The following is a 26,430-nucleotide window of genomic DNA, read 5'->3' as shown; positions in this document are numbered from 1 at the left end:
GTCAACGTGAAGGCGCCCTGGGTTCCGGACAACACCACCACCCTGTGCCCGTTGGTGCCCCCACAGCTGGGTGAGTCACACGTGATTATCATTTTCAGTGGGTGGAAAACAAATGTTGCTGTGGTGGCGACAATACATTAAGCATGCTTATTATTCTTACGTTTTTGCAAATCAGCGTCTGTTTCAAACGTGAACACATCACCAGCAAATAGTAAAATGAACAGTTCTAAATAATTGATGCGTAATGCAGTTCATTTTCCCATCATGTTTCAAAATGCATGTTTCACGAACCGTTTCATTGTCATTCCTGTTTAATCCTAGTAAGACCTACACTCAAGATCATCCATTATACGATTCTTTTATTATTTTTTTTTAAACAGAAATCTGTAGTACTTTTATCTGGCTCGCACCATACTGCGCATGCGTCAAACATGATTAAAAAACCAAAATAGGCCATGCAAATGTTCAGGTTTTACTACACATGATGCCAGCGGCGGAATGCTATGAGCTCGCCCCGTGTTTTTCTTGTAAATGTCTTTCAAAAAAAAAGGTCTAAGGAGCTTCTCATATAAGTCAATAAAGTTGTACTGTATTGCAATTTAGGAGTTAATCAGTCAACTAACTAATCAGATAATAGATTTGTTAGGTAGTTAGTAGCAAGTTTGTCAGTAGTTAGTTAGCTAATCGGTTAATTCGGTAGTTAGCTGGTGAGTTGGCTATAGTTGATTAAACAGTTACGTAGTTAGCTATTTGTTTGTTGGTCAGTTAGTAGTATAGTCACTGAATCGGTTAGATGGTTCAAACAATACAGACTGAGCATACTGAGCATAATCTGTGTCACTCAAAGGTGGCAAGACCAACTCAACCAACATTTTCTGTTTGTTTTTTAATGTACAGTGGGAGCATTGGAGCCCTTCCAAGATGCTCCGAGCTTTGAGGAGGTGGTTAAACTTAACCCCGGTTTGGAGCCAGGTGGCCACTTCCACCCACCCGACTGTCGGGCGCGAAGCCGGGTAGCCGTAGTGATACCCTACAGGGATCGCGAACAGCACCTGAGAATACTTTTACACAACCTCCACCCGATGCTGATGCGGCAGCAACTGGACTACGCCATCATTGTGGTGGAACTGGTCAGTGATTCAACCAGTTCTTTAAGCCTTTCTCCACTGTGCAGCTTTTAATTCCTCGCTTCTTTTTCTTTGTTTCTTAGCTTTCACCACGAAAGGAGAATCAGAAGTAAACAGCATGATTTAGGGTGACGATTTAGTGTGAGGGGTACTCTTAGAATGTTACCAAGAGTGTCCATCGCACTTTTATATCTTAACTTAAAATTATGTATTAAAGACAACCCCGAGACCTAAGAAAAAATTATTTTACCCTTTTTGGTACTTTTAAAATAGAAGTGAGTTTTAAGAACTTTCATTTTACTTATTTTATTTCAAACTTTAAAGTCCTTTTGAATTTTGCTATCGAGTTTTTCGTTGTAATTGTTTTTCTTTTTTTAGCTCTCTTAAGGGTTGCGTCATTCGCGTGACGTCATTCTGAGGAAGAGGTCACATGTCGGTCAGTTTGGTTCCTGACGTTCTTATACCCGAACTCTAGTCGGGTACCAAACATTTACTACAACTGTTGACTGATTTTTAGCTTGTTGCTTATTTTCAAAATTCAATCATTTAATGAGAGGAGCTAGCGCATGCGAAAGCGGAATTAAACCTGCAGAGTTACCAGTCTTGAAGTGATACTTTTCTAAGGAAGAAAAAATCAAAACCATTAATACCTGCGGACTGCTGGAAATGGTTTAATAGGGCACTGTCACCGGAAATGAGTAACTGGGGAAAGTTTCAAACTTCTAGGATGATGGGAAGAGGGTGAAAAATCGATTACAAAATTCCAACCTGGACAGCCAGACAAATAAAATAACGGCCAGCTACAGAATATTGAAAAACAGAATCCATAAGTAGTTATTTCTGACATCACAACTCGAAAACGTGCATCAATGTTTCTAATATCATTTTTTTTTTAAAGTCGAATACATTTATCGAGAAAGAAAGAAGTAAAAAATGTCATGCTTCAAAGAAATTATTTAATGTAGCAACTGAAGCATACCGTATTCTTTACTTGCAGGCGCAACCGACGGAATTCAACCGCGCGATGCTACTGAACATTGGCGCCGTGGAGGCTCTGGGCTTGTGGGACTTTCAGTGTTTCATATTTCACGATGTCGACCTGGTCCCCGAAAACGACCGCAACCTGTACACCTGTCCCAAGATGCCCCGCCACCTGTCAGTGTTTGTGGACATATTTGGCTACCAGTAAGTAGTTATACACCGCATAAACTTCTTACCTGAGAATGTAATTGTTACTGTCGTTTTGGGGGAGAGGGGGGCACTTTCCTGAAGTACCATTGTACCCTCCGATGTATCAGCTACCTCTCGCATGCTTTCTTTGTCTCTTTCGGCATGAGAGTTAGGCCAGTCAGCTGTAAGAATCGACTTACAGACTGAAGGTTCCCTTAACTCAGCGGTTCTCAACCTTTTACTTGTGGCGACCCCCCTGACGAACACCGGTACGTCCGCGACCCCCCTTAGCCAGCTAGGTCGGTGGAAGAGGGGGGGAGCCTTAGCTAACCTCGAACGCCTCGTCGAGGAAATCAACAACGGAAGAACAAAGTTCGTATCTGCAAGAAGTATAACTGTTAATGAAATTTTACTAAAGCAAATTCTGTGGCGGTAATAAATATTATTTTATTGGACACTCACTTTGATTAATGAGAAGGTTGAGCCTGCTTGCTGTTGCACAGAGAAGCGAACCTGTGTGCGATGTTCGTACCCACTGCTATTCGCAGCTCAGCCTCTGCGTCCACACGATTTCTGTATTTCGACTTCAGTGCTGCCAATGCTGAAAATCCTTGCTGACACATATATGAAGTTGAAAATGGCAGCAGAACTTTCATTGCTTTCTCAGAAAGCACCGTTGACGCTAATCCAGAATGTTGGCACTGGTGTTGTTTGGAAGACCATTTTCAGGGATTGGTCACTCGAAAGGTCGATGAGCTGCTCTTCTTCTTCCGTGGACAACCCGCTTGTGCTAGGATCAGCCAGAAATGGATTACGAATCCAATCGTATTTAGTCACATCAATTTCAGCGAAGTAATGCTGAAACCTTTCTTGCAGTCCGTTTACATGGGCAATAATTACATTCTTCACCTGATCAAGGCTTAATTGTTGAGAGGGGGATTGTGTTTTGAGTTTTGGAAGTGAGAAGTCACTGCATTGCCGAGACAGTGTACTTGAATAGGGAGAAGAGATTTGGAGTTTGATCGCCCTCACCACTCATGGTCACAATCTAAGCTACTTTCACTAATACCAGTATAAGAAACTTTTAAAAAAGGACCACCTTCGCGACCCCCTTGTAGGCACGTCGCGACCCCCCAGGGGGTCGCGCCCCACAGGTTGAGAACCGCTGCCTTAACTCTTTGTGGGAATCTTTTCCCACCCTGAGCCTAGTTCACCCAGATGTTAGTACGTAGTATTATTCATTTAGTAAACAATATATTCACGTTAAGTTAAAACAGTCGCGTGTAAAATGTTATGTTATTGTTTGTGTGTGTTTTGTCGTGTGCAGCCTACCGCACCAGATGATATTTGGCGGGGTGACGGCGCTGAAAAGAGAACAGTTCTACGCCATCAACGGCTACCCGAACAAGTATTTCGGATGGGGTGGTGAAGATGACGATATGGCATCTAGGTACCCCTTCCCCGCCTTCTAGTTGGTCGGTGTTCCAAACAGATATAACAATGAGAGCAATGATAGAATGAGAACATTCTTCTATTTTGTTCGACTGATAATTTACTAATTTACTAAATTACTAAGCATACTGATAGCACTAGCACGAACATTTATTCAACAAATGAACGAGAAGAGCACCCTCTAAGACGTCTAAGTGAATGGGTACCTGACTGATTTAGAGTATTAAAGACTATGCCTTCCTTTTTCAGTGCTTTAGAAACGGTGAGCCACTCAGAGTGAATCACTGTCGCGTACGCTAGGCCATGGGATTTTGTTCCTTTAACTGTTTTTAATGTGCGAGCTTTTCTTATCGAGTTGTAGGAGCGTGTGTGCCAGAGGCAAGTTTTTCCACCCTGCGGATCTGTGTCTGCACGTGTCTGTGCACAAGTGTGAACTCGAATGTGTTAGAGATAGTTTAAAATTTGATACTTTAAAAATTGAATACAGTTTTATCCAGTTTTGCTGTTACAAAATTTACCAGTTTCGAGCAGGCCAAGTGCACTGAATTGATCTCAGTTTGTATTCACGTCAGATCGGTCGTACTTCGCATTTACACTTCGTTGTTGTACATCCGGAAATGAATTGGTCTCGGCAGACAGACAGCAGTCCACCTACACATGTCGATCCGTGATTTAAGTAATGCTTGCTCAGCTGGCAGGTCACATCAAACAAAGGTTTAAAATTTAAGCTGAGCGTGATTCAGTGTGTCCAGGCCACGGAACGTGTGCGAGGGCATGTATTTTTTTCCTGTGACTTTCATACCATTCACTGATAAACCAGGTATTTGTCTATTGAGTGGATGGGGAGAAACGGGCTTATAAATTGACAACTTTGTGTTTCGAATTCAATCGCATACATCACATCGCTTTAAATACTGATTACTCGAGGAAGAACCCTAACCCCTAGTTTCTTCACGTGACCTTTGTAGGATTACCGAAAGCAACTTGACCATCACTCGCGACGAGTTGGACGTGGCCAAGTACCGCATGCTCCAGCACGATAGAGACTGGGGAAATGATCCCAACCCGAACAGGTGAGTCTAGAGTCATCGTTTCCTGTTGTCATGGCAATGGAGCTTTGCGGTGTATTTTATTTCAAGAGATGATTATGGTCTATTTGTAAGAGGTGGGTAGATTAAGATGATGGGTTTAACACTTACCTACATGTAGTCTCCTGCTGGCCGATGTAGCAGTACGGAGAAAGCAAGAACCAAATATAAAAATGTTTCAGTTCGTTTAGTGTTTGATTACCGAGATTGAAGAGTGTGCTGTAGCCGAGACTCCTTAGGAGTGTGAGTATACGCTTTACAAATTTTGCATTTATTTTTAATATTATTAAAGACAATCGCTTTTCACATTAGTTCGTTTGAAAGCACTTAAAAGCTGTTCTTATGCTGTGACACACACGAATGGCCACCTCCAGAAACAAGTGAATCGAGGGAGGGAGGGTTGAAAGAAACCTTCATAAGTGAGGCCGTGGCATCCGGCCCCCCGATGGTGTTCTCTGTACAGGTATAAACTGATCAACACGTGGAAGTCACGACACGACAAGGACGGTCTTAACTCCCTGCAATACACGATTCAAACGGTAGAGTTCAGGCCGGCCTACACCTGGATCAACGTGACCATCGATAAAGACACCATCTTGAAGGTTAGAACTGCTCTAGTGCGTGTTCTGTGCGTAGCTCCCTCTTTTTTCGATGTTTGTAGTGGTGGCAGTAGTTGATGCTGTGTGAGAGAGAGAAAGAGAAAGAAAGATAAAAACAGACTGGAAGATAGCAAATAAATCTTCCTAGTGAAAGTTAGAAAAAGAGTGAAATTAAGGCAATACGACTATGAAACCGGTTAAGAACCAAGCGCCTGATGTTTTTGTTGCAGAGCTGAAACCTGTAGCTACCCTCGACCCTCGGGTATATTGATATTTTCCTCCATAACTCTGAATATAATCAGTTTTTTAATTTTGTTTGTTTTACTTGATAAGAACAAAGATCTGCAGAGCCTTTAGTGTTCGCATTTCGCATGTTGGGTCACGTTCTGATCTGCCACTTGTTTCGACGGTCTGCGTCGTTTGACTTCCACCTACAGTTATTGCAATGTCTCGCGCCAAGAGGAAGAACCTCCTTTATCATGATTGTATTGTTGAAAACTAAAAGGCGCGACAGAGAAAAAATGCTTGCCCCTGAACACACAAAAGGTGTATGTGTGGTTGAGATGTGTTGGCTGGATAAAGTAACAATGTCATCAGATAATCTCAAAGTCTTGCAGTACAGAAAGCATGCTCCGCCGAAAGAAACATGGTGAAGGTCAGAGAGAGAACTAGAAACAGAAACTGTCCTGGAATAGTATGGCTAATCTTGCTGGTGGAAAAAAATAAATAAATAAAAAATGGAGGTCTCTAGTGAATGCATTGTGTACCACATCAGATATGATGACTTTGTCAGTAAATATATTTTTGATATTTGGCTTTTGATTAGTTTTTCAATTTGACTAGGGGTCAATTTTCCCTAAGAAGTGTTTCATGAATGTGAACGCATGCGTGTGCTCACATGATCCTAGACAATTTCTTGTTTTCTTCTGTTTTGGGGTAGTTGTTTATAATATAAAGCCAAAGCTGAAAACTGCCCATGTTGCAACAATTCATAAGCACATGAATGCTGATAACTATAGACGGCTCATGGCCATTGTACTGCTTTTCTAGACCGCTCTGTGCTAATATTGCCTTTAAAAATTAACTCAAGAAGTTCTCATGACAACAAAGGACTGAATCAATTTTCTTAAAAAGAAAAATTAAACCAGTGCAACTCAATTTATTTCTTTTCACATGCTTCCAGAAGCAGTATATATTTTATAACATTGCAAAGATGTCATAATGTCGCATATAATGAGCCACTGATTACAAAATCACTCTTAGGTATGAAACATCAAGACTATGAATATGGCAATTTATGTTTACAAAATGCATTACAACTCATACTCTCCATTTAAACAGTGATGATACTCATCCATGAAATTCAGTTTGTGCTTGCAGATTCACCAATTATTCCATCTTTCCCCAAGGTTTCTTCCAATACTGATTTGTTCTCTTTGAAATATTGCCTAAACCAATCAATATGTTCATGTTTTTGCTGCACAGTTAAGTAAGGGTTTTTGGAGAGACCTATAATAACAAGTTCCATGAAGTGCCGGATTGGGCCACGACGGGGGAAGTCTGTGATCTGATCTTCAAGGAAAACATGTTGATGGAATCCCACATTGACTTCATCCATCCCTAAACAAGAGATAAAAGTGCAAAGTTTGAATAGACATAAATCCAAACATCAACCAGCCATTAAATTATTTGAAACATAAACCTCCAGAGACTGACAAAACCTGCACACCTATTCATTTTTATGTATACAGAATGTTAACCCTCCTCCTGCTCCACCCACACATTCATGATACACTTGCTCTTTTGTGTACTGAAACAGCTCACCTTGCTCATTATTTATGGGAAAGGTCCACAGTTTGCCACTATCTGTCCATTCAATCATCTCTTCAAACGCATTTGAAGGGGACTGACGTTTAGCCCGCATCAGCTGTGCTTGGTAAAGCTCCGACCAGAGGTCAGGTTTCGATGGTTCTCCAGCAGCAGCAGCAGCTTGAAAATAAAAACCAAACAAAAAACAATAACTCTTGAGAACATCTGAAGAGAATGTACATGCTAGATTTGTTTACTTTTTTTCTCTGCTTTCAAGCTGTCGCCTTCTTAGCAGTTTTGGATGGTGGATATTCTGATAGCTCTGTTCTTTTTGAAACCATACCATTTCTCTCCTACCATTTCATCTTGTTTTCTTTCTCTCATGCACATTCCCACCCAACCAAGTGTTTTCATTTTACATCATTAGAGAAAAACAAAAATATACAGACCAATAAAGTCTAAACAAATTAAGTACAGGTCATTCAAGAACTGGGAACAAGGTTAAAATCCTTCATAACAAAAGGTTACAAACCACTGCTCATTGCCTTCTGGTCCACATCAGCTGTGAAGATGCCTAAGTCTGGCCCATGAAAAAGCTTCATTGCTTCTCTGAAAGCAAGGTGTTCACAAAAAATAAATAGTAGCTTATGTTGTTTATTTTAAATTTTGGTTGCTCTGCTGTTCTCCACATGTACTAGTATAAGTATTATATTTTGGTCAAAATAATATAGGAAGAAAAAAGGTTTCCAAGTATAACCAATAATGGAATCTCTGCTTATTACAATAAACAAACGAACAAAAATTTAGCATGACCACCTTTAAGGCATAATTAATTTTCTTTGTTAAACATATGTAAGTCCACATACTGTATGGCATTTAAAAATTTTCAAAACTTACATCTCAGGGGAGATCTGCCTAGTTGGGCCTCTTTGCTGCGAAATTTTGGGTCTTCTTTCTCTTCCTGATTTATCACAAAAAAAACCGAAAAAGTCTGTAAATATTAAAAGTGCTTGTACATACTGATGTAAAGGGGACATTTTCGAAAGGTCTGTTTCAGCAGCCAGCCTATTCTTAAAGGGAAAAGTTGGGTGGTCAAGATTATGAAATATCTCTAGTGGCTGCAAGAGTTGCAGCATTTCAGTCTTCGTAAAAGCTCTGTAAAAGCTTGTTGACATTTTTTTTATTTGGATACCTTTCTTTTCGTTTAACTTGTTCTTGGAGACCAATGAGAATCTTTATTTTAGATCGGTTTCCTATGGCAACATCCAATCAGAATTTAGCAGTCTTCGTAGTGTGGTGCGCAAATAGAAAAGTGGTGTGTGTGTGGGGGGGGGGGGGGGGGCATGTGCGTGGCTTGGCTTACAGCGTTCTTTCCAGCTACATAAATCAAAGTTCTGAGTCACTTTCATGGTTTCTTGCTCTTGCCGAAGTAGTAATTTTAGGTAGTGGGTAGAGGACAGAAAACATTGCTTTCCAGCGAATCTTTCCCGTATTAAAGCAATATTCATTGTGTGACAGCTTTAAGGATAGTTATTAATGTAAATCTGTCATCAGCCCTGGTTCCCTCCACCAGCTGTTATTTCCGAGTCAGTTTCTGATGATGAAACGCGCTTCTTTTAGGCTTCTTTTCTCCCAGCCTGGTAAAGAAGTTGGCGCTTACGTGGTTAGCGGTTGTTTTGCTCGTCGCGGTGACGCTTGTGCTTCTCACTTGTATACCCACCATAATGTGGATAGAGTTCTGTCCCTTCGCCTAACAGGTGTGAAAGGATCGGCTCTCCTTGATATTGTTTATGTTTTGTTGTCGTGCTTCGATTCGGATAAAAGTTTTAGACCTTAATGTTTACATGTGCTTCTGCTGCGTTTTCTTCCTCTTCTGGTTTGCAACAGGACGGTATATATAATGCTATTTTGAAGTTCCAACTGTCTGCATCTATTGGCTGGATTCCATTCCGCCTGCTCCAATCGCTTCGGTAGCGACCTTGAGTAAATCACCCTTCTTCAGTTTCGTGTCATAACATTTCTTCATATTCTCAAGATTACTCAATATCGTCCAAGTATTCTTTACTTTTAACAGACATCAAACACTACAAACAGTAAAAGTAGACTTTATGAAACAAAATGTAAAATGAGACAAGACAAGACTTCTCTATGCAATACTCAGTAATTCATATGTTCAAGACTAACCTGTTTGAAGCTCATCATAAGTGGCTTGCCTGTCAGCCTCTGCTTTCCTTTGCTGAGCCACCCGCATACCACTCAGCAAATTGCTAAAAGTAAAAGTAATTGAATAAAACATAGCAATGCTTATCATGAAGGTCCAAGAGCAGTTAAAAAATGATTTTATATTTGCTACAGCATTCTATCTTGATCAAGAAAAAGCCCACTCCAAATTTTTAAAAAACCAAAATTGTCCTACAGTAAGTCACGTTTTCAGAGCACTAGCTCTCTAACTAGCATGCTACAGCTTGCCACGATAAAGCATAACCACTAAAGGACAACACATTTTCCTAAAACTGTCCATGAAACATGAGAATGTTCCACCTGACCTCACTTTGGCTGCTACATCTGGGGGAGGCTGCCCTTCAGCTTGCCTCTTGCTGAGCAAAGCATAGGACTTGAGCTGCTGTAGAAGATTCGACTTCACTTCAGACTGTCGTCCTGGCACAGCCTTTGCAACTGACTCTGCTGCCTTCTGTAATTCTTGATCCACTTGAGCTCTGACATTAACATTCAGAAATCTGACATCAGCATGCTTAGCTGGGCAGTGAACCTACATTACAAACTGATGATGTAGTTCATTAGTAATGCTGATTGAACTGTACATGAACTGTATGAATGTGCCCTGCGGGAGGGTTTTGAACTGCTCAAGCTAATGTTCGAGTCCAGGTTAGCCTTTTTATTTACCTTTTTTAATATTAATTTCTATCAAAACATAGTAAATCTGGATTATAAGTATTTAATTCTTGTCTGCTTTACCAAAAAAATTGTTACTACAGTGGAAGTTTCTATATTTATCACTTCAAGAAAACAAACTAAAGCTGTGACCAAAAATTGTGTCAAGAAACCAAACATAGGGATAAAAGAGACAACAGGAAAAAAAAAATCACAATGCCACTATTAGATATTATCAGACATCAGGTAAGGATATGCTCATTTTATATATAAATATATCCACGCAAATAAATGTTAGGTATGCAGCACAAATGCAGTATAGTGCCACTGTTAAGGTGACCAGACGTCCCGCATTAGGCGGGACAGTCACGTTTTTGACCTCGTGTCCCGCCTGCTCATCGGGTGGAACGCCCAGTGTCTCGCTTTCTGGCAAGTCCATCAAATGTCCCTCTTGTCTTTAAAAATCTAATACCGTACGCTGATTCACATCCGGCAAAGTCAGAAGAAAGGCTCCCAAAAGCGCCCCCTCCCCCACTTTTTTCGGCATTCTTTGATGGTGACGACACCATCATCAGCACGTGTCCCACTTTCGCCCCTGAAACGTCTGGTCACCTTAGCCACTGTCAATGTGCATACCACAAATGAGAGGATGAACCAGCTTCAGTCTGCTTCACTCCATAGCAATGTTAGAAAATGAGCACCTTTTCATATGTTCTATTTACATTTTCATAAATAATTGTTTCATATTTCCTGAAATGCAAAAGAAAACCCTAAGTGAGCAATGACATTAATTGATGAGTGTGTCTTACCCCTTTTCAGTATCTGAATCAGATGATTCCGAGTCTGACGATGATGATGATGATAGTTCATTATTATTTTCCTCAGCAAAAGCACAACTGCTTAGGGAAACAGTGCGCCGAGGTTGACAAACGAGTAAATACCTGTACAGTATGAAAACAGTCATTGCTGTGGTCAGCATAAAAAGTGAAAAGACATAAAACAAATGGGAAAAAGTGAGCTATTCAGGTGGCACAATCCCTTACCTGCCAAGGAAAAGAAAGAGAAAGTAATAAAATATGTAATACCATTCAATGAAAACCATATCATTACATTGTCACATGATTTTACAAACATTAACAGATGAAATTCACTAATCCTTTCTTGCTGATATAGTACTTGACAAATTTTTGAAAACTCAAAAAACAACTCCAATGCATTATTAAATATCGTCTCTTACACTTGATTTGAACACTATAAAACAAGCCAAGTATATGTACACTTTACATAAGCCTGTTACTTAACAACTATTCCTGGATCAAGTTTGATTAAGAGTAGCCAGCAGCTGATGCTCTATTCAACTAAAGTGCTGCACCAAAGCTGGATAGACCTTAGAATATAATCTCATCACTTTAAAAGATCAGGCCTAATTTTTAATTGATGAAAGTCAACTAAATTATCCATATCACATAGTTAATTAAAAGCACACAACTCCCCTTCCCTCTGTTTAAACCGATTAGTTCTACAGGATAGTATCTGACACCTCTGTTCAAGCACTTATTTTTATAACTCGACTTTTCTGCAATCTCATCTCAATACCACACAAAACCAATTATCAAAGAAACTAAAAAAAAATTACCTATGAATGCTTCATAAAAGCAAGAATAAACAAATATGTCACATTTTAACCCAAAATAAATCCTCAGGGAGGTAACACACTTCTAAAAGCTACTCTCCTTTGAATGTACTAAAACAGTTTTTTAAGTGCTTCATCAACAGCTTCAGACTGCTTCGTATTATTCACTGAAAATAATACAAAGTACATGCCTTCTGATTTCGACTTAAAACATCTCTCTTTCGGAAACACCTAATATAACTCGTCCATCCTCTTGTCCTTTCTCCCGACACTCCTATCTCCGAGTTCCTTTATATTCTTCTATTGATAACTGATGCATATTCGTATAGTATGTTGTGCTTGTTTGTACTCTATTGTGATGCCTACATCACGATTTCTTTTCCCACTGCCCCTGGTCTCTTGTGAAGCGCATCGAACTCTCCTCCGTGTGAGGAACCGCACACTATACAAATCTTATTTATGTTATTAAAATACCTCTGTACTGCGTGCACCAGAAAACGCATTTGTTCCGATAACTGTGATGCGTGAATTATTCTAATAACTCTTTGCTTCTAGCCAGTAGTCTTGGACTGCTCGTGCTACACTCAGTCCAATGCCATCATGCAGTGATGGGTTATAGTTGACCTCTGAGGCAATACAACAGAAGCTGCATGGCTTACTCCTCTTCATATAACAACATAACCGACACAAAAGTAATTACACACACACACATAATGAATAACATACCGTTCCGGGAGCGATAGCTTGTGAAGTGAAATTAAAACACGCCGCAGCATTTTCGCATGCGTAGTCTCGGCCACTACACCAACATCTAAGGGAAGCTACTCTCAATTATAAATTACCTAGATCCGGTAAAGTTGTGGCAGACGTCGGCATGTGGAGTTGACGACTGCGAAACGTTAGTTTATGGTTTTATAGGTTCTTGTTTGTCCATTGTTGGATATCGACGATTATCCAAGAATGACGGACTATGCAGAAGAACAGCGTAATGAAATAGAAGCGTTGATGTCTATTTATCCAGAGGAATTACAAAGTAAGACAGCAGTGTTTCCAGCAGTTTGACTGGAGCATGAACTTGAGTTGCTAATGATCCAGTAAATTACTTTATTTTTGAAAATTGTTGAAAGAAGCAAAATATATAGCTAAATAGTAACGTTGTTAAATGGGCTTACACGCAGACCAGATGTTTAGTGACATTTTTTGATGGGCAATTTTTCAAAGAGCTGGAGAAGGGGTCAGCATTATTATAAATAATTCAGTAAACGCTAGACTAGGCAATTAAGATTTTATCATTTGCGTATGCAGCTGGACGAATGCAGAATGATCTTTCATTTCATAATAGATCATATAGTGTAAATTTATTTTCTACGCTTCTGGCTGGCAGGTGAGTTCTGCAATTGTCCATGCGTGAGCCTACCCTACACATTCTTATCTGGAATTGGAATTCCTCAATATGGAATCCAGTCACCTGGCTTTACAGTGTCATAGACTAATATCAAAATTTGGAACAGACATGAGCAAGTAGAGCTCACTTACCATCCTGAAACAACTTTCCCTTTTCAAGATATCATTGAACCAAAAGTCTGACTCATGTACACAACCCTTTGTAAATGCCACTGAACTATTTAGAATGAAATGAACAAATGTTTGATATGCATGAAGATATGTCCATAATGACTGTGACTGTTTAAGCCTACAACTGTTAAATCTGTTACAGTTGTACAAGACTCACCACATTTTGTATTTCAACTGACAGTATCATCTTCAGAGTCAGAAGAACCAAAAGACCCAGAGAATGAGAATGACATTGATGATCGAGGTAAAGATCAAAGGTTATGGGCACTTTTGTTATAGTCTTATGTGAATGTATGGGTACATATATATAACTTAGAAACAAACTTCTCCATGATATTTGTTATTTTAAAATTCACAGGTGGGCAGATCCTACTTATTACAATTACTAATTGATTGATGTGCCATATTTCCTATATGTTTCATTAGCTGCTGGAAAGAAGTAAAATTTAATAATGATATAGAACAAGTAGACAGACAGTAATCTATTTAAGTATTTTAAGTGCTTAAAAATTTATCGCACAGGCACTTTTACAAAAAGGAAAGGGCTAGGAATACTAACACCCACACTTTTTAGCTGTTGCTTTTTACTCATCTTTGTGTTATTGTTTTTTCAGTTACATGTGTGATACAATTTACATATGCACCTACATACCCTGATGAACCTCCCCTGATAGAAATAATTTCTTCAGAAAAGATGGATGATGAACAACAAACCAAAGTCTTAGATTTCATCAATGAACAGGTAATCTTTTTGTGATATGTCTGTTGTAGGCATCAGCATATTGGTATTAAATCCACCTTTAAAATCATTATTCAGCTAAAATCATTCTGTTTGCAACTAACTTAGCTTAAATATTTTTAAAATGTTAACTTTATATATGCATCATATAGATTTTTGGTAATAAATATTCAGCCCATGAAAACCATCAACAACAAACAAAATTACATCCACATGATATAAAGCAGTGGATGAAAATCATAGTTCGCTATCTCTTTGCTCGTGTCAGAACTTCTGTCACAAGCACTTTGCACAATCCTGCAGATAAAGCAGCCACTCTAGAATCTTTCACTCATCTCAGATCATTTAAGTTTTTGTAGAAACAGGAACCTTCTTATTTGCATAAACTGTTTTCTCCATTCCCATGATATACAGTCTAGAAAATATGTGCTTTGTTTAAAGTTGATTTGCTGACTAGCAGAAATGCTGGCTGTGGATGTGTTATATTTGCTTTCTTCATTCAGGTGCAAGAAAATCTAGGTATTGTGATGGTGTTTACAATTGTTTCTGCACTACAAGAAAAGTTGACTGTGATGGTAGAAGATGCCAAGAGGCTGGCAGAAGAGCAACGCATTCAAAAAGAGAAGGATGATGAAGAAGCAGCATTGGTAGTTAACTGATTATTTGCTTGAAACATTTGGTAGGGTGAGTGTAGATGGGAAGCAGTGTAAGTGAAAGGGAAAAGATCAAAGCATAAACAATTATTGGTCAGTGGGAAGGGTTGTATCCATTGATGTAGTTTGGCCCCCCCTCCCCTAAATGAACACAAAGTAAGCTGTGGAAGATATTACTATTTTAACTGAGGGAGTTTCATTTATGCCTTAAAATTTTTGTTAAGCCCATTCCTTCGTAGTGTCAATCATACAGTCAACGCAAGCATACCACATGCACATGGGAATCGTTTTCTCTGAGTACATCATGGTGTAGAACAGTGAAGACTTCAACAATAGGTTTCGCTGGAGCCTCCTTCTTTTGGTTGTTGTTTAATATATTGATGGTAAATTTTTATTTATTACTTTTTTTGTCTTATTCAGAAAAAGTTTGAGGGGACACGCGTAACAATTGAGAGTTTTCTAGCATGGAAAGCAAAATTTGATGCAGAGAGGAAAGAACGGAAGCGGATTCAAGGTGACCTGGACCTGTCATCGAAAAAGCTTTCAGGTTGCATTTTTGATCTTTACAAAAAGTTTCTACCTTTTAGACTAGTCATCATGTTTAGAGTGATTTCTGATTTTTTAAGAGTCTGTGATCCTGCTGATGTGTCATATAGTAGGTCTTCTTTCAGTATAATGTAGTGTATAGAAAGGGTAGGTTATCAGCAGGCATGTGCTTCAATCTTTATTATGTTGATCAACATTCCCTGCTTTTGAGATTAGTAACATTCAAAGAAGAAGATAAGCCATGTTGGCATGGCTTAATGATTGTTATAGCATCAGATATTTGTGGAATTTGTTTTGAAAAAGTTGCAATTTTGTTTTTTGTTTGTTTGGAAGCTGGGGCTGCCAATAACTTTTCTTCTATGTGTCCATAGGGAAAGAGCTCTTCATGACTGATGCAACTCTGAATGATTCTGATGTGAACTTCCTTCAAGAAGGTAAACAAACTTATTATCTCATGATCCCTAAGGTTCCCATTACCAAACTTACCAGTTATAAGTTAAAAAAAATGCATCTTATCTCAGACTAAATTAAGTTAATCATACTAAGTAAAAAAGTTTTAAGTAGTTCAAATCAATAGTTCTGAGGGATCCTCTCAATTTTATTATAATGAAAAGTGATTCCCACAAAACATGAATGCATGATTGTCAAGGATATAAAAGCAAATCGTCTTATCATCATAGGGGATAAGGTGATTTTGTCGATGATTATTGTAAAACAAGCAGTTCTTGATATGAAAACATAGACGCACTTGTAGTTAAAGCTGCAGAAATATGTGCATTTTATTAATTTTGCATTCATATTTTACATCCCTCAGTGCACATGTGACCTAGAGATGGATCGATCATATTTTTTATCATATGCCATTTTCAGAAGAAGGTGTGGAGGTTGATGAATCCCTTTTTGAAGACATGGAAGATCTTGATATTGATGATGCTGACGATGATGAAGATCCAGATTGGGAACCAGACAAAAATTAATTTCAGTATTTGCTGATAAGCAAATAGAAAACCATGTTTTTGAAATTGTAAATAAAAATGTGTTTTGTTTAATTATTTTTTTTCATCCTGAAGAGGTGTGTGATTCACATCTTTCTGAGCTGAACAGATTTCTGTTATAGTGTTTAGTGTGCCTTTTTACATAAGAGACACTATTTCTGGACTTTAGGGATCATCCCACTTAATACATTAGGTCCAAGTTGACCCAAATTCACTTTCATTGAGATCAGAATGAAATAGTGTGTAAGGAACAACTGCCTTTTAAACACTATCTGGATATTAATGCATATTATTAAGTTTTAGGAATGATTTGGATTTTACACTTGTAAAATGCATATCACAAAATAGTTCATACCAACAGGCTGTGTAAAACCATGTACATATATGTCATAGTTTTTATTTACATCATTAAATACATAATATCTGTAAAAAAATAGACAGCAAACTGGAATGATATGTTGTATTGCATATTTAAAAAACCCAACTTCACATTCAAATGAATTTCATTTTCCTCTCATTAAAGAGGAAGGAGTAGGGAAACCACAGTAAGGGAGATAAGCCTCATGATTTTGTTAATATACAACCACGCAAAAAAAAAAAAAAAACCCTTCCAATTTCTATTTATACTGACAAAACATAATGCAAGATATTTAAATAGACTGAGCTGATAAAGGGTACATTAGTGCCCCAACAAATTTACAAAGGAATTTATTTCTAATTAACGAGTATCTTTGTTTCAGCTCTGAACTTGTGTATGAAGTGCATAATGAGGGAAATCGTCCCTTTTAATCATTGCACCTGTACTTGCCTGGACAGGCGCGATACAGAACTCAAAACTAAAATTATAACATAAGAACGGAAAAGTGCTGCTTTCAATGTCACTATATTTTATAAAATAGACCTGTAACTGCAGGTTACAGTGAAAAAAACCCCACAAAACAGCAACTGTGTGCGTGTACTCTGTAAATACACATTATAGTTAAATCCCCTGGGATATGGGAAACCCAAAATCAACCCATAGCACAAAGCATTAGAATTAACAAATATGCACCCATAAATAAAAATAACAGCTCCCCAAATCTCCATATTATGCACCAATATACTAATGTCTTAGTACACTAATATATATATTAAGATGCTTCATTTTACATTTCACAAAAGCCTGTACTTTAGTGCCTTCAGGCATTTGCAAATCTATACAGTTTGGCTTTCCTGTCCACCTTTGAAGGAGACATTAGTCCTTGTCCATCAAAAAACAGATTTATCAAAGAAGCATCTTAGTGCATACCATATGTTACAAGAACAAAACTATAAGATGTTAAATATTTAACAGCAAATCATAAAAAGTGACTGGTTGACCATAATTATTTCTTATCCATTAACTCATTCTCTGTGGAAGATGCTCCACCTTCTCTCTCCTCCCTGAAAAGCTATCCATGGGCATTCCATGTAGCTGCTATACTTTTTCATGCTATTCCAAAACTATGTATAGCTGCAAGAAATTTGATTGAATCATTTTCATGAGGGGAACTTTTAAACTATAGCAGGACTTAATGTGCACCAAGTGTTTTTCTCATTTTCAAAATATATGAAAGACAATTGATAGATTTGTAAACTGCGGATTGAACCAGGGGAAAAAAAACCAGAATACAAAATGATGTGAAACAAAGAGTGTTCACATCCTGTTAACCAAAACAAATGCAATTATTAAATAATAGGTAAGGTAAAGGAATAAAGATATTAGGTGAGATAAATGGGTCCACAATAAAATGGTCCCCACCTTTATACAAATCTCTGTTTGATCTTTTAAAAGTTAGAGCAAACAACAATATGACAAACTGGCTGTCAGAAATTCAAGACTATTTACAAAACAGTTATGCCAAAAAAAAAAAAATGAGAGAAAAAAATTAGTAACTTCCTAAGTTCTTGGTTCCCTTGATCACAAAAACTTGAGAAAGGATGTTGGAAAATAAGTGTCGTTTCTGGTCTGGCTGTTGACCACCAACATACAATGTCATGTTGCCTGCAAGATTATATAGGGGATTTCAGTGAGAACTAAGATGTCATTAGTCCAACCACAACAAAAAAATAAACTTACCCTAAAAATAATGAAGAAGAAATAATAACAAAGATGAAACTAAAGATGAGCTTGCAGCAACCTATATTCTGACATAGTTTCCTCCTGTCTATAATTCTGCTGATGTTAAAAAAAAGAAAATGATCTATATTCTGATGTAATACAGAGTTTCCTATTGTCTTAATGCCACTGGAATTAGGAACATTACATATTCTAATATGAAACATCAAATTTCCCCCAGTCTTCAATACCACTGGTATAAAGACTGAACCTCAGGGAAAATGCTCAGATGATTGCTAGGGGCTAGTTAGATAGCACCCTCAGCTTAGATGTTTATAAAATAAGATTTTACCCAACTGTGATGATGTACATATGTTCCCTGATGAAAGTTACATGATACAGTTACCTAACAATGTCATAAATTTCATATTTATCCAATCCCTTATCTATTTAATGACAGAGAAAGTTTCTTAACTCTGAACCCTGCACCTACCTGGCCTGATCATCCAAGCATCATCAAACCAAAGTGCCATAGACCGTGCAGAAACTGTAAACTTAATGGTTTTATTTACAGTGGATGGAATGGACACCCTATCAAACCAGACAAGCTGCCTCACTGGAGCAGGTAATGAGGTGTCTAGCCAACTGATGTACACTTGAATTACCTGCAAGACAGAAGATCTACTTTGATTCCAAACATCGCGGGAGAGATGTTAAACGTACACAAGATTATCTGTGGACTGTGTTTTTCTGAAATAAATGATTTGTTTTTAGCAGATCACGTAAGGGTCTGCATTTTTTTAAAAAAAGTATAGCTACAAGTATGACTGAACGTTAGTTTTGGCAAGCAATAATTAGGAATAATTTGCTGAATAAGAGAAATGTAAATAAAATGTATTTACAAAATTTGAAACATTGATCAAGGGAAGAACCTCTGTCCAGAGACCATCAAAACAGCAGGACAGAAAGGCATAACTGTATTAGAGTGGTCTGCCTGAATGAGACAGAGTATCAGGTCTTGCATGCCAACTTTAAGATCCAAGAAGCTGTTGAAAGCATCTGTGTCTAGCAACCTTATTTCCATACAAAACAAAAATCTCTTGTTATAAAGTACAAATTATCTGTTAAAAATCATAAACAAGATAACCTCATCGGCATCAAATGGCCCAAGATTTATGATGGACACTTCACCCTCAAGATCAGAACCAGCCTGAATGGTGTCTGGCAGCTCAAGATTCGAGTACAAAAATGCCGAATAAGACAGCCCATAGCCAAATGGGTAAAGGGGATCACCATGGAAATAGCGATACGTTCGGCCAGCCATGGAGTAATTGACCATTGGGGGAAGCTGTAAAAACAAACATAGGCAGTGTGTAAGGTGGTTTACAATAACATGAACTAAAATGTATGACAATGAAATAACCGACACACCTCACTATGATTTAAGTTCCACATATGGAACACCACCCTACATTTGTAGATATCCTATTAATATTTGTTTGCCAGAAAGGATTTTTAAGCAGTTTACAAACCATCCTTTAAAGAAATCTTTTCATTCCTATCATCCATATCTGCTTTTACATTTGCTTAAAAATTGTAAGGACTTTAATGACATTAAAAACCTTAATATGAATTTCCATGGAATGTTTTACCTGAGACAAAAACATTGGCCAGGTGTAAGGAAGGCGACCAGATGGGACAGCCTCTGGGATGTCATTAAGCAATGTGTGACGAATGGCATCCCCTGTAACCTGTCCCGGGAAAAAGCATTCCATGATGGCAGTAACTCTGTCGTCTGCATCAGCAAAAGAAACATTGACTGGTCCAGCATTGAACAGCAGCAACACCAGTGGAGTTGTAGGGGCTGCACAAAATTATGAATGCCTTTATCAATGACGTGATGTACAAACCTGACAGAAACAATTACATCTGGAAGCCAACTAAATGCATGGGTGCCTGTTTTTGCAAACTCATGATGGTCACTATAACATGGAGGAAACTGATACGCTTTCATAAAGCATAAATTTAGTTCAGTTTTGCAAGCTCTTCCTTCAAATAAAACCCTGAGAATTTTTGGATTTCTTTCCCAAAAGAACAGCCACATATGATGGGAAAAATATTAGACACTGATTTTATTAATTTTCCAGGAGGCACTGCTTGCATATTTCATGAGAAATTTTATTACTAATGTTAAGTCATGTCCATAAGACAGCAGCCATAATCAGTGAACTCTCTTTTCAAGGAAACAGCTTGAATAACTGTGTCACACTCAATGCCTTTTTTTTTAATCTGAAGTATTTTAGTAAGCCCTATACCATTCTCCATGACATCAAGTAGCAGTTGCTTCTGCATCCCTGGAAGCTCAAGGTCGGCTCTGTCACGATCTTCACCTTCTATGGATGGACCTGATAAATAGGACACTGGCAAAGTAGCAAAGCTCTCTTTCAAAATACCAATTTAAAGTAAAAGCTTACAATTTTGGAGTAGGTACATGGAAAGCAAATGCTGCCGAAAAAATGCAGCTTTGATATGCTAGTGATAAGCAACAATAATAAATAAGCAATAAAACAGACATTTGTAAAGTGCAGCATCATCCTCACCGAATTAGAGTGTACTTAAGCTTGAGATTAAGCACATGTTTATCAGCAGAATATTTAAAATAAAGGGTTGAGGGGTGACATTCATCACCATAAGACTCAAATGTGACTTGTATTATAAAAAAACTCTTCAGAATTTGTTGCATTTAAGTTTGAATATAAGCCATGCATCTTTAAGTGATTATTAATCTGATTGCGAAGAAGTGAAAAAGCTTTTTGCAGTTCCCTAGATGATACATCCATGGATCTAGTTTCCTGGACCCCACAGGAAATCTGACTAAAATAGCAATCTTTGCATCAAGCCAGCAAACCTGTGCCCAGAAGAACAAAATTTATCTGTGTTCCAATAACTGCTTTTTTGACAGCTTCTGATGAATAGTTTGTGCAGCACTTATTGGACAACCCTCTGCAAACTGCACAGTATCAGCCAAGCTTTGGAGGCCCTTCAAAGCTGTTACTATGTCATCAACAGGTGGCCAGGGAGTATAACTTCCAAGAATCTCAATGTAGTCATTGGCAAATGGACCAACCACCTAGTAAAACAATAACAAAAACTAATGAAAGCCTTCCTAAACAGCTTATTGCATCTTATTTTATGTCCACCCTAAGGTTATTAGTTTGATAATCCTATTTCTTATTGTAAATTTGTCTTGAGGTGTGGTAGTTAGCTCAAAGGCTACCGAAACCTAAAATAATGAAGAAAGCTTAAAAAATGAATATTAGAAAATGAATTTCTTACGCCTATTGTCTTGAATGGCCCACTGAGTGGCAAAAGGCCATCATTTTTCAACAAAACAAAAGATTTCATTGCAGCTTGCAAAGCCAGCTGTTTGTGGGCTGGTGTTTCGACATCTGCGCTTGACAGTGTGCTATATGGGTTCATGGATGAAGGATCAAATTCTCCCAGGCGCATACGAGTGTAAAATAAAGGTGAAACTCGTTCACGGACAGTCTGCTCTGACACCTTCCCCTGTTTGATTGCCTCCACTGAAAATAAAAACATGTAGGATCTGAAGATCTAAGTAAACAAACTGTATATTATTTTCACATTTGAGAGTAGTGCACAATTCAAATTTCATTCAGAGGAATATAAAGAAAAATCATCATCTGATCTTCTTTGATCTGATGTATAGAAGATTACAGTTATTAAAAATAAATTTATTGGCTGTTGATGCTTTGTGGGACACTAAATCAATATCAATTCAACACAGTGGAATGCAAAAGGCAGTCTTATAAGGACATGCAGCTGTTTTTTTAAGTGATGCTGATTCAGCAGTATGCAAACATACAGAAACATATATGCAAGGCCTTCTTGGCAGCATGTGTAAGATGTTAGGCCACTTACGCAGTGAAAAATACACTGGTACAGGTAAGTTTGGAGAAAGTTCAAGGTTACAACCAGCATTCACACAGGCAGCAACAGTGTCAACACTGTTGTTAAAGTAGTGGTGGTCCGCGATAATATTTTCGATGGCTGATTCATCACTAACAACATAGCCCGTAAAATTCCACTCTTTTCGAAGAATGTCAGTCAGCAATTTTTCATTTGCACAGGCAGGTACACCATTAATGCTGTGAACAAAAGTTATTACAATCTTTTTAAACATTCATTTTCCACAAACAGAGACTCTTTCTTTCAGAAACTTCAAAAAATATATATCTATAAGAGAGAGAAAGTGTGTGTGTGTTGGGGGAGGAGAGAGAGAAAGAGACTGGATTAAAAACATGCATGTAACTTACAACATACAAAATCAAAAGTAGTGCCAGATCTTTATGTTTACTGAAAACTGTGTAGTACAGATAAAATAGAAAAAGATATCATTGCGCAATAAGTAGCATGGACTTGTATAATTAAATGTTGAAACCAAACGCTGAGCTACTGCTATGAACATAAACAGTAGAAGCCATACACTAGCTAAACTATTGTTATGAACACAAACAGAAGAGGCCATGCTGATGTGCAGAATATTAAGCTTCGATTGTTGTAAACAAAAACATAAACAAAAAATTCAGAAATACAATTATCAAATTTTCTTTAATTGCCTTCTTTTAAGGACTAATGTATGGCCAGCAAGAACTAGAGTAAAAGATAAAAGCAGTGAGCAAATAACGGTCAATTTCATCTTCATCAGCTAATACATTTCGGCATGCATAAATGATATGATATGATATGAAGGAGACTTATAACGCGCAAAATCCGAATCCTTGGGAAACGCTCAATGCGCCAAAATGTTACAGAAAAGTACATCAATAAAACATTAGCAGCTGCAGAAAACCAAAAGGAAGTTAGAATCAAACGATCGGACGGCTAAAAAAGGTCCACAGTTGTGAGCGAACGATCTGCCTGCTACAGCGCATGACAGGACCACAAATCAGAAAAAGAAAAAAAAAGGTGTTTGCATGGGCAAAAATGAACGGTTAGATCATCAGGTGCTGGGCCCTGCAGTAAATAACATCCTGGATCCCTTCCCCCCCCCCACCTTCTCCTAGAGTGTGTGTAGGTGTCATGGGATTATATAGTGGTGCCTGCTTTTATGCAGTCTTATCATGCAGATCCGAGCTGAATGCATACATCCTTGAACAACACAGCATATGACTAGTAAGACCCAGCAGCATCAGCTAAACTCAGATACCTGTTGTAGCTGCACATAAGGCTGAATGTGCCTGCCTCCACACACATCCTGAATGCTGGAAGAAACGTCATTCTCCAATCCCTTTCCGAAACCTGTTAATATAAGAATGTATTGCAACAATATTTACCTTCCTTAATGCATCAACCAGTGCGCACTAATACCTTTTATTACCAGTAACAATTTATAATTGAACATGTACTGCTCTTTAAAATTAGGCACAAAAATAGTTTTAGCATTTTTTGTCTGTAAGCTTTTGAATATAATTTTCTTTTATCCCTCTCTTTTTTTGTTTTTTTCTACAATTTTGAGAAAGTAAATAAAACATGCTTTACCGCATCTGTACATAGAGAAAATTAATTTTTTTGAACAAATCAGACACTGCTTAAATGCTAGCACTCTTACCACTGCATTGAAAGACATACGGCTGACAGGAATGCTTTCAGGTCCACCATGGGCATTGAAATGTTTACACCCTGCACTGGCCCTGATATATCTTGAATCATTTCCTTGAAGACCTTGCACATAATTAGTGGCATAAACACCACTCAGGAAAGGATCTTCACCATAGGTTTCCTGCAAGTTGATGTAAACAACATGCCTGTCTCCAGGATAAGTCAAAAGATACTTGATGTCTTCTGCTTTTTTATTTGAAATAAGGGTTTATGATTCTACATCAAGAGGCACGCGCAGAGTTTGACGCTCTCTCATTCATTACTTTGGTCACACGAAACTCTTACTTCTTTAATGATTCTTGCACTTCAAACATCACATCTTTCCTTTTTTCAAAGTAAAAACATGAAAAGTGCTCTTATATGTATTGCTGGTGAATAGTCAATATATACATCACAGCTGTTTCTCAGATAATATTAAGAGTTCTGACTATGATAAAATGATTTTTCTTTTTTTTTTTTTCAGCATATATCAATATTTCTTTTCTTGGCTAATATTCTTATCAATTTTTGTGCTATTATTTGCACTCATAATTGCTAAATTCTGTCCACCATATTCAGCTTGGTGTACAATGCTAATCATCTTAATAGAGCAGTGTGGTGATTGTATAGATGTGTGAGAGAGATCACTGATCACATCAACAATGCTTGTCTGATCCCTACCCAATCTAGCATGAATACTTGTTTTGATTGGTCGGTGTTGGTTTGGACCACATTTATTTTTTATCATTATTTTTAACATTCTAAAATGTGGTTACATTCTAAAATGCACCAGAAGAAACAATGCTAAGTAGAAGAAATTCTGGCATTGATTATTTATGTAGAATAAATGTGGACAATAATTTGAGAGAACAAAAGTGAGAAAAACAGAGTCAGAGGAGGGGCAGCAGGTTAATTATGGAGGGTGGGGAGAAAGTGAGCAACAAAGTCAGACAGAGAGCAGTCAGGAGGTAAAAATATTACTGGAATACGAGTGCTGTATCCCACTTGAGCTATCAGCCTATCACATTACAGAATATGAAGAATGTAAATTGTTTCACTACTTCCCTATAATGACATTACATACAGACTTGACTCAAATGAAGTGATTGATAAATAGTTGACAATAAACCACAGCTGTAAGAGTTAGCAGCAGAAAGCTACCCAGGCATTGCCTGGTTAGTACTGTCATAAAAAAATTTTCTTAGAGGTGGGGGGAAGGACCTGACCTGGTTTCGACCCCAGCGTGAATCACGCATTATGTTGATGACAGGGAAAAACAACTGGCTCCTGTGTGGGTCAGGAAGATTCCTCGCTTAACAAAGTCATTATGCTTCCCTCGCACTTCCACTCCTGCTGCTTCTGCAACTTGGTGCATCAGACTAGGACTAGAAGAAAGAAAGGCTTCATTAGAGATAATGCAACATACACTATTTGTCACTTCTCATCTAGAAGTATCGTTCATACTTAGTCGATTAACCCATTAGATTTGTAGCCAACATTGCTCGACATTTGCAGGTGAATAATTGTCCTCCCAACCATGCCCCTTTCCGCTCTAAACACTCATGCAGCCCTCTCGTTTTCTGGTGTAATTTTAAAATCAAAATATACTTCACCTAAATGCTGCAGCAAGTCCTATGGACTGTGGAAAAGCGGTGGCGCCGACGCCTGGTGCCTCGGCATCACCCCGGAGGCATTCAGTGTCCCATTGGTAGGGGCCTATACCAAGCCGAGGGATAGCGGGAGCTGGGCCTCCGAAAATTCCGGCTCCCCCACGCCCCATCTGCTCTTGGATTTCCTCTAAAGTCAGACGATTGACAAGATCTTGTACCCGTTCGGCCCAGGGGAGTGAGGTATTTCTGAAGGGAAACAGTTCTTCATCCTTTTCTATTCGAAAGTTGCGCACAAAACTTGCTTGTCCTGATGAGTGAAATAATCGTGATCTGGCTTGTGCTACATAACTGATGTACACTACACACCAAAGAAACACCAGCCAATGTAAATGCATGGTGTAAATGCACTGCTGCCTGTAGACACGCTTCTACGAACCTTACTGTCCTGCTGGCTGGACCAGCAGTTTACATTTGTTGTCAGCTGATGGGCGGATGACTACAGCAAGGGAGGCTATTCTCGTGACCACCAAGAGTACAGTCCCTTGTTGCCCATGTTCAGCTCGTGTTTTGCTCACCCAGCTATAGCTCACCACAACCTTTTCTTGCATTAAGCGAGAGCTGCGTGCGCGCGTGTGTGTTTGTAACTCTCGATGATTGATTTAGTGAGGTCTTAAGCCTTAAGATCAGATCAAGGAACTATAGTAACAAGAATAGATGTAGCTGTGAAGGGAAGCACAGCAGAGAGTGCGACAGAAAAAAGAAAAATGATCACAGTCGATTATATGTGCAGTGATCGTGTATATT

General features: G+C 38.3%; 3 protein-coding genes across 4 annotated transcripts in view; 1 reads left to right on the top strand and 2 right to left on the bottom strand.

The window, feature by feature from the left end:
* The window catches only part of LOC112565518 (28S ribosomal protein S31, mitochondrial-like), a 49,110-nt gene extending 36,512 nt beyond the window's left edge, over nucleotides 1-12,598 (bottom strand). Inside the window, exons 1-8 of one of the 2 annotated variants that reach the window (XM_025240967.1) lie at nucleotides 12,497-12,598; nucleotides 10,947-11,078; nucleotides 9,792-9,962; nucleotides 9,430-9,512; nucleotides 8,143-8,206; nucleotides 7,778-7,854; nucleotides 7,261-7,425; nucleotides 6,563-7,056 (exon numbers count right to left, since the gene is read on the bottom strand). In XM_025240967.1, the coding sequence (XP_025096752.1) occupies nucleotides 6,800-7,056; nucleotides 7,261-7,425; nucleotides 7,778-7,854; nucleotides 8,143-8,206; nucleotides 9,430-9,512; nucleotides 9,792-9,962; nucleotides 10,947-11,078; nucleotides 12,497-12,546 (999 nt within the window). In that variant the 5' untranslated portion in view covers nucleotides 12,547-12,598 and the 3' untranslated portion in view covers nucleotides 6,563-6,799. Of the gene's footprint in view, nucleotides 1-6,562; nucleotides 7,057-7,260; nucleotides 7,426-7,777; nucleotides 7,855-8,142; nucleotides 8,207-9,429; nucleotides 9,513-9,791; nucleotides 9,963-10,946; nucleotides 11,079-12,496 lie in introns of those variants that run through there. The other variant, XM_025240965.1, reaches the window with a different exon arrangement.
* A 26-nt stretch (nucleotides 12,599-12,624) lies between these two features.
* LOC112565514 (RWD domain-containing protein 1-like) lies at nucleotides 12,625-16,332 on the top strand. Its single transcript, XM_025240956.1, has 7 exons — nucleotides 12,625-12,803; nucleotides 13,488-13,589; nucleotides 13,960-14,087; nucleotides 14,588-14,731; nucleotides 15,158-15,284; nucleotides 15,655-15,717; nucleotides 16,154-16,332. Exons 1-7 carry the CDS (start codon nucleotides 12,731-12,733, stop codon nucleotides 16,258-16,260), a joined length of 744 nt encoding a protein of 247 aa, XP_025096741.1. The 5' UTR covers nucleotides 12,625-12,730; the 3' UTR covers nucleotides 16,261-16,332.
* Nucleotides 16,333-16,655: 323 nt separating this feature from the next.
* On the bottom strand, nucleotides 16,656-26,152 carry LOC112565513 (probable beta-D-xylosidase 2). The gene is given in 14 exon segments (XM_025240955.1): nucleotides 16,656-18,301; nucleotides 18,849-19,020; nucleotides 19,503-19,703; nucleotides 20,008-20,219; nucleotides 20,671-20,760; nucleotides 21,264-21,350; nucleotides 21,353-21,485; nucleotides 21,692-21,939; nucleotides 22,298-22,524; nucleotides 23,586-23,677; nucleotides 23,988-24,158; nucleotides 25,243-25,289; nucleotides 25,292-25,401; nucleotides 25,630-26,152. Coding segments are annotated over 14 exon segments (2,298 nt in total). The 5' UTR covers nucleotides 26,022-26,152; the 3' UTR covers nucleotides 16,656-18,185.
* Nucleotides 26,153-26,430: the final 278 nt, after the last annotated feature.

Source organism: Pomacea canaliculata, linkage group LG6 (genome assembly GCF_003073045.1).
Source record: "Pomacea canaliculata isolate SZHN2017 linkage group LG6, ASM307304v1, whole genome shotgun sequence".
Taxonomy (NCBI): Eukaryota; Metazoa; Mollusca; class Gastropoda; order Architaenioglossa; family Ampullariidae; genus Pomacea; species Pomacea canaliculata.
Note: the sequence above shows the minus strand (reverse complement) of the source record. Positions and strands in the feature narration are given on the sequence as shown.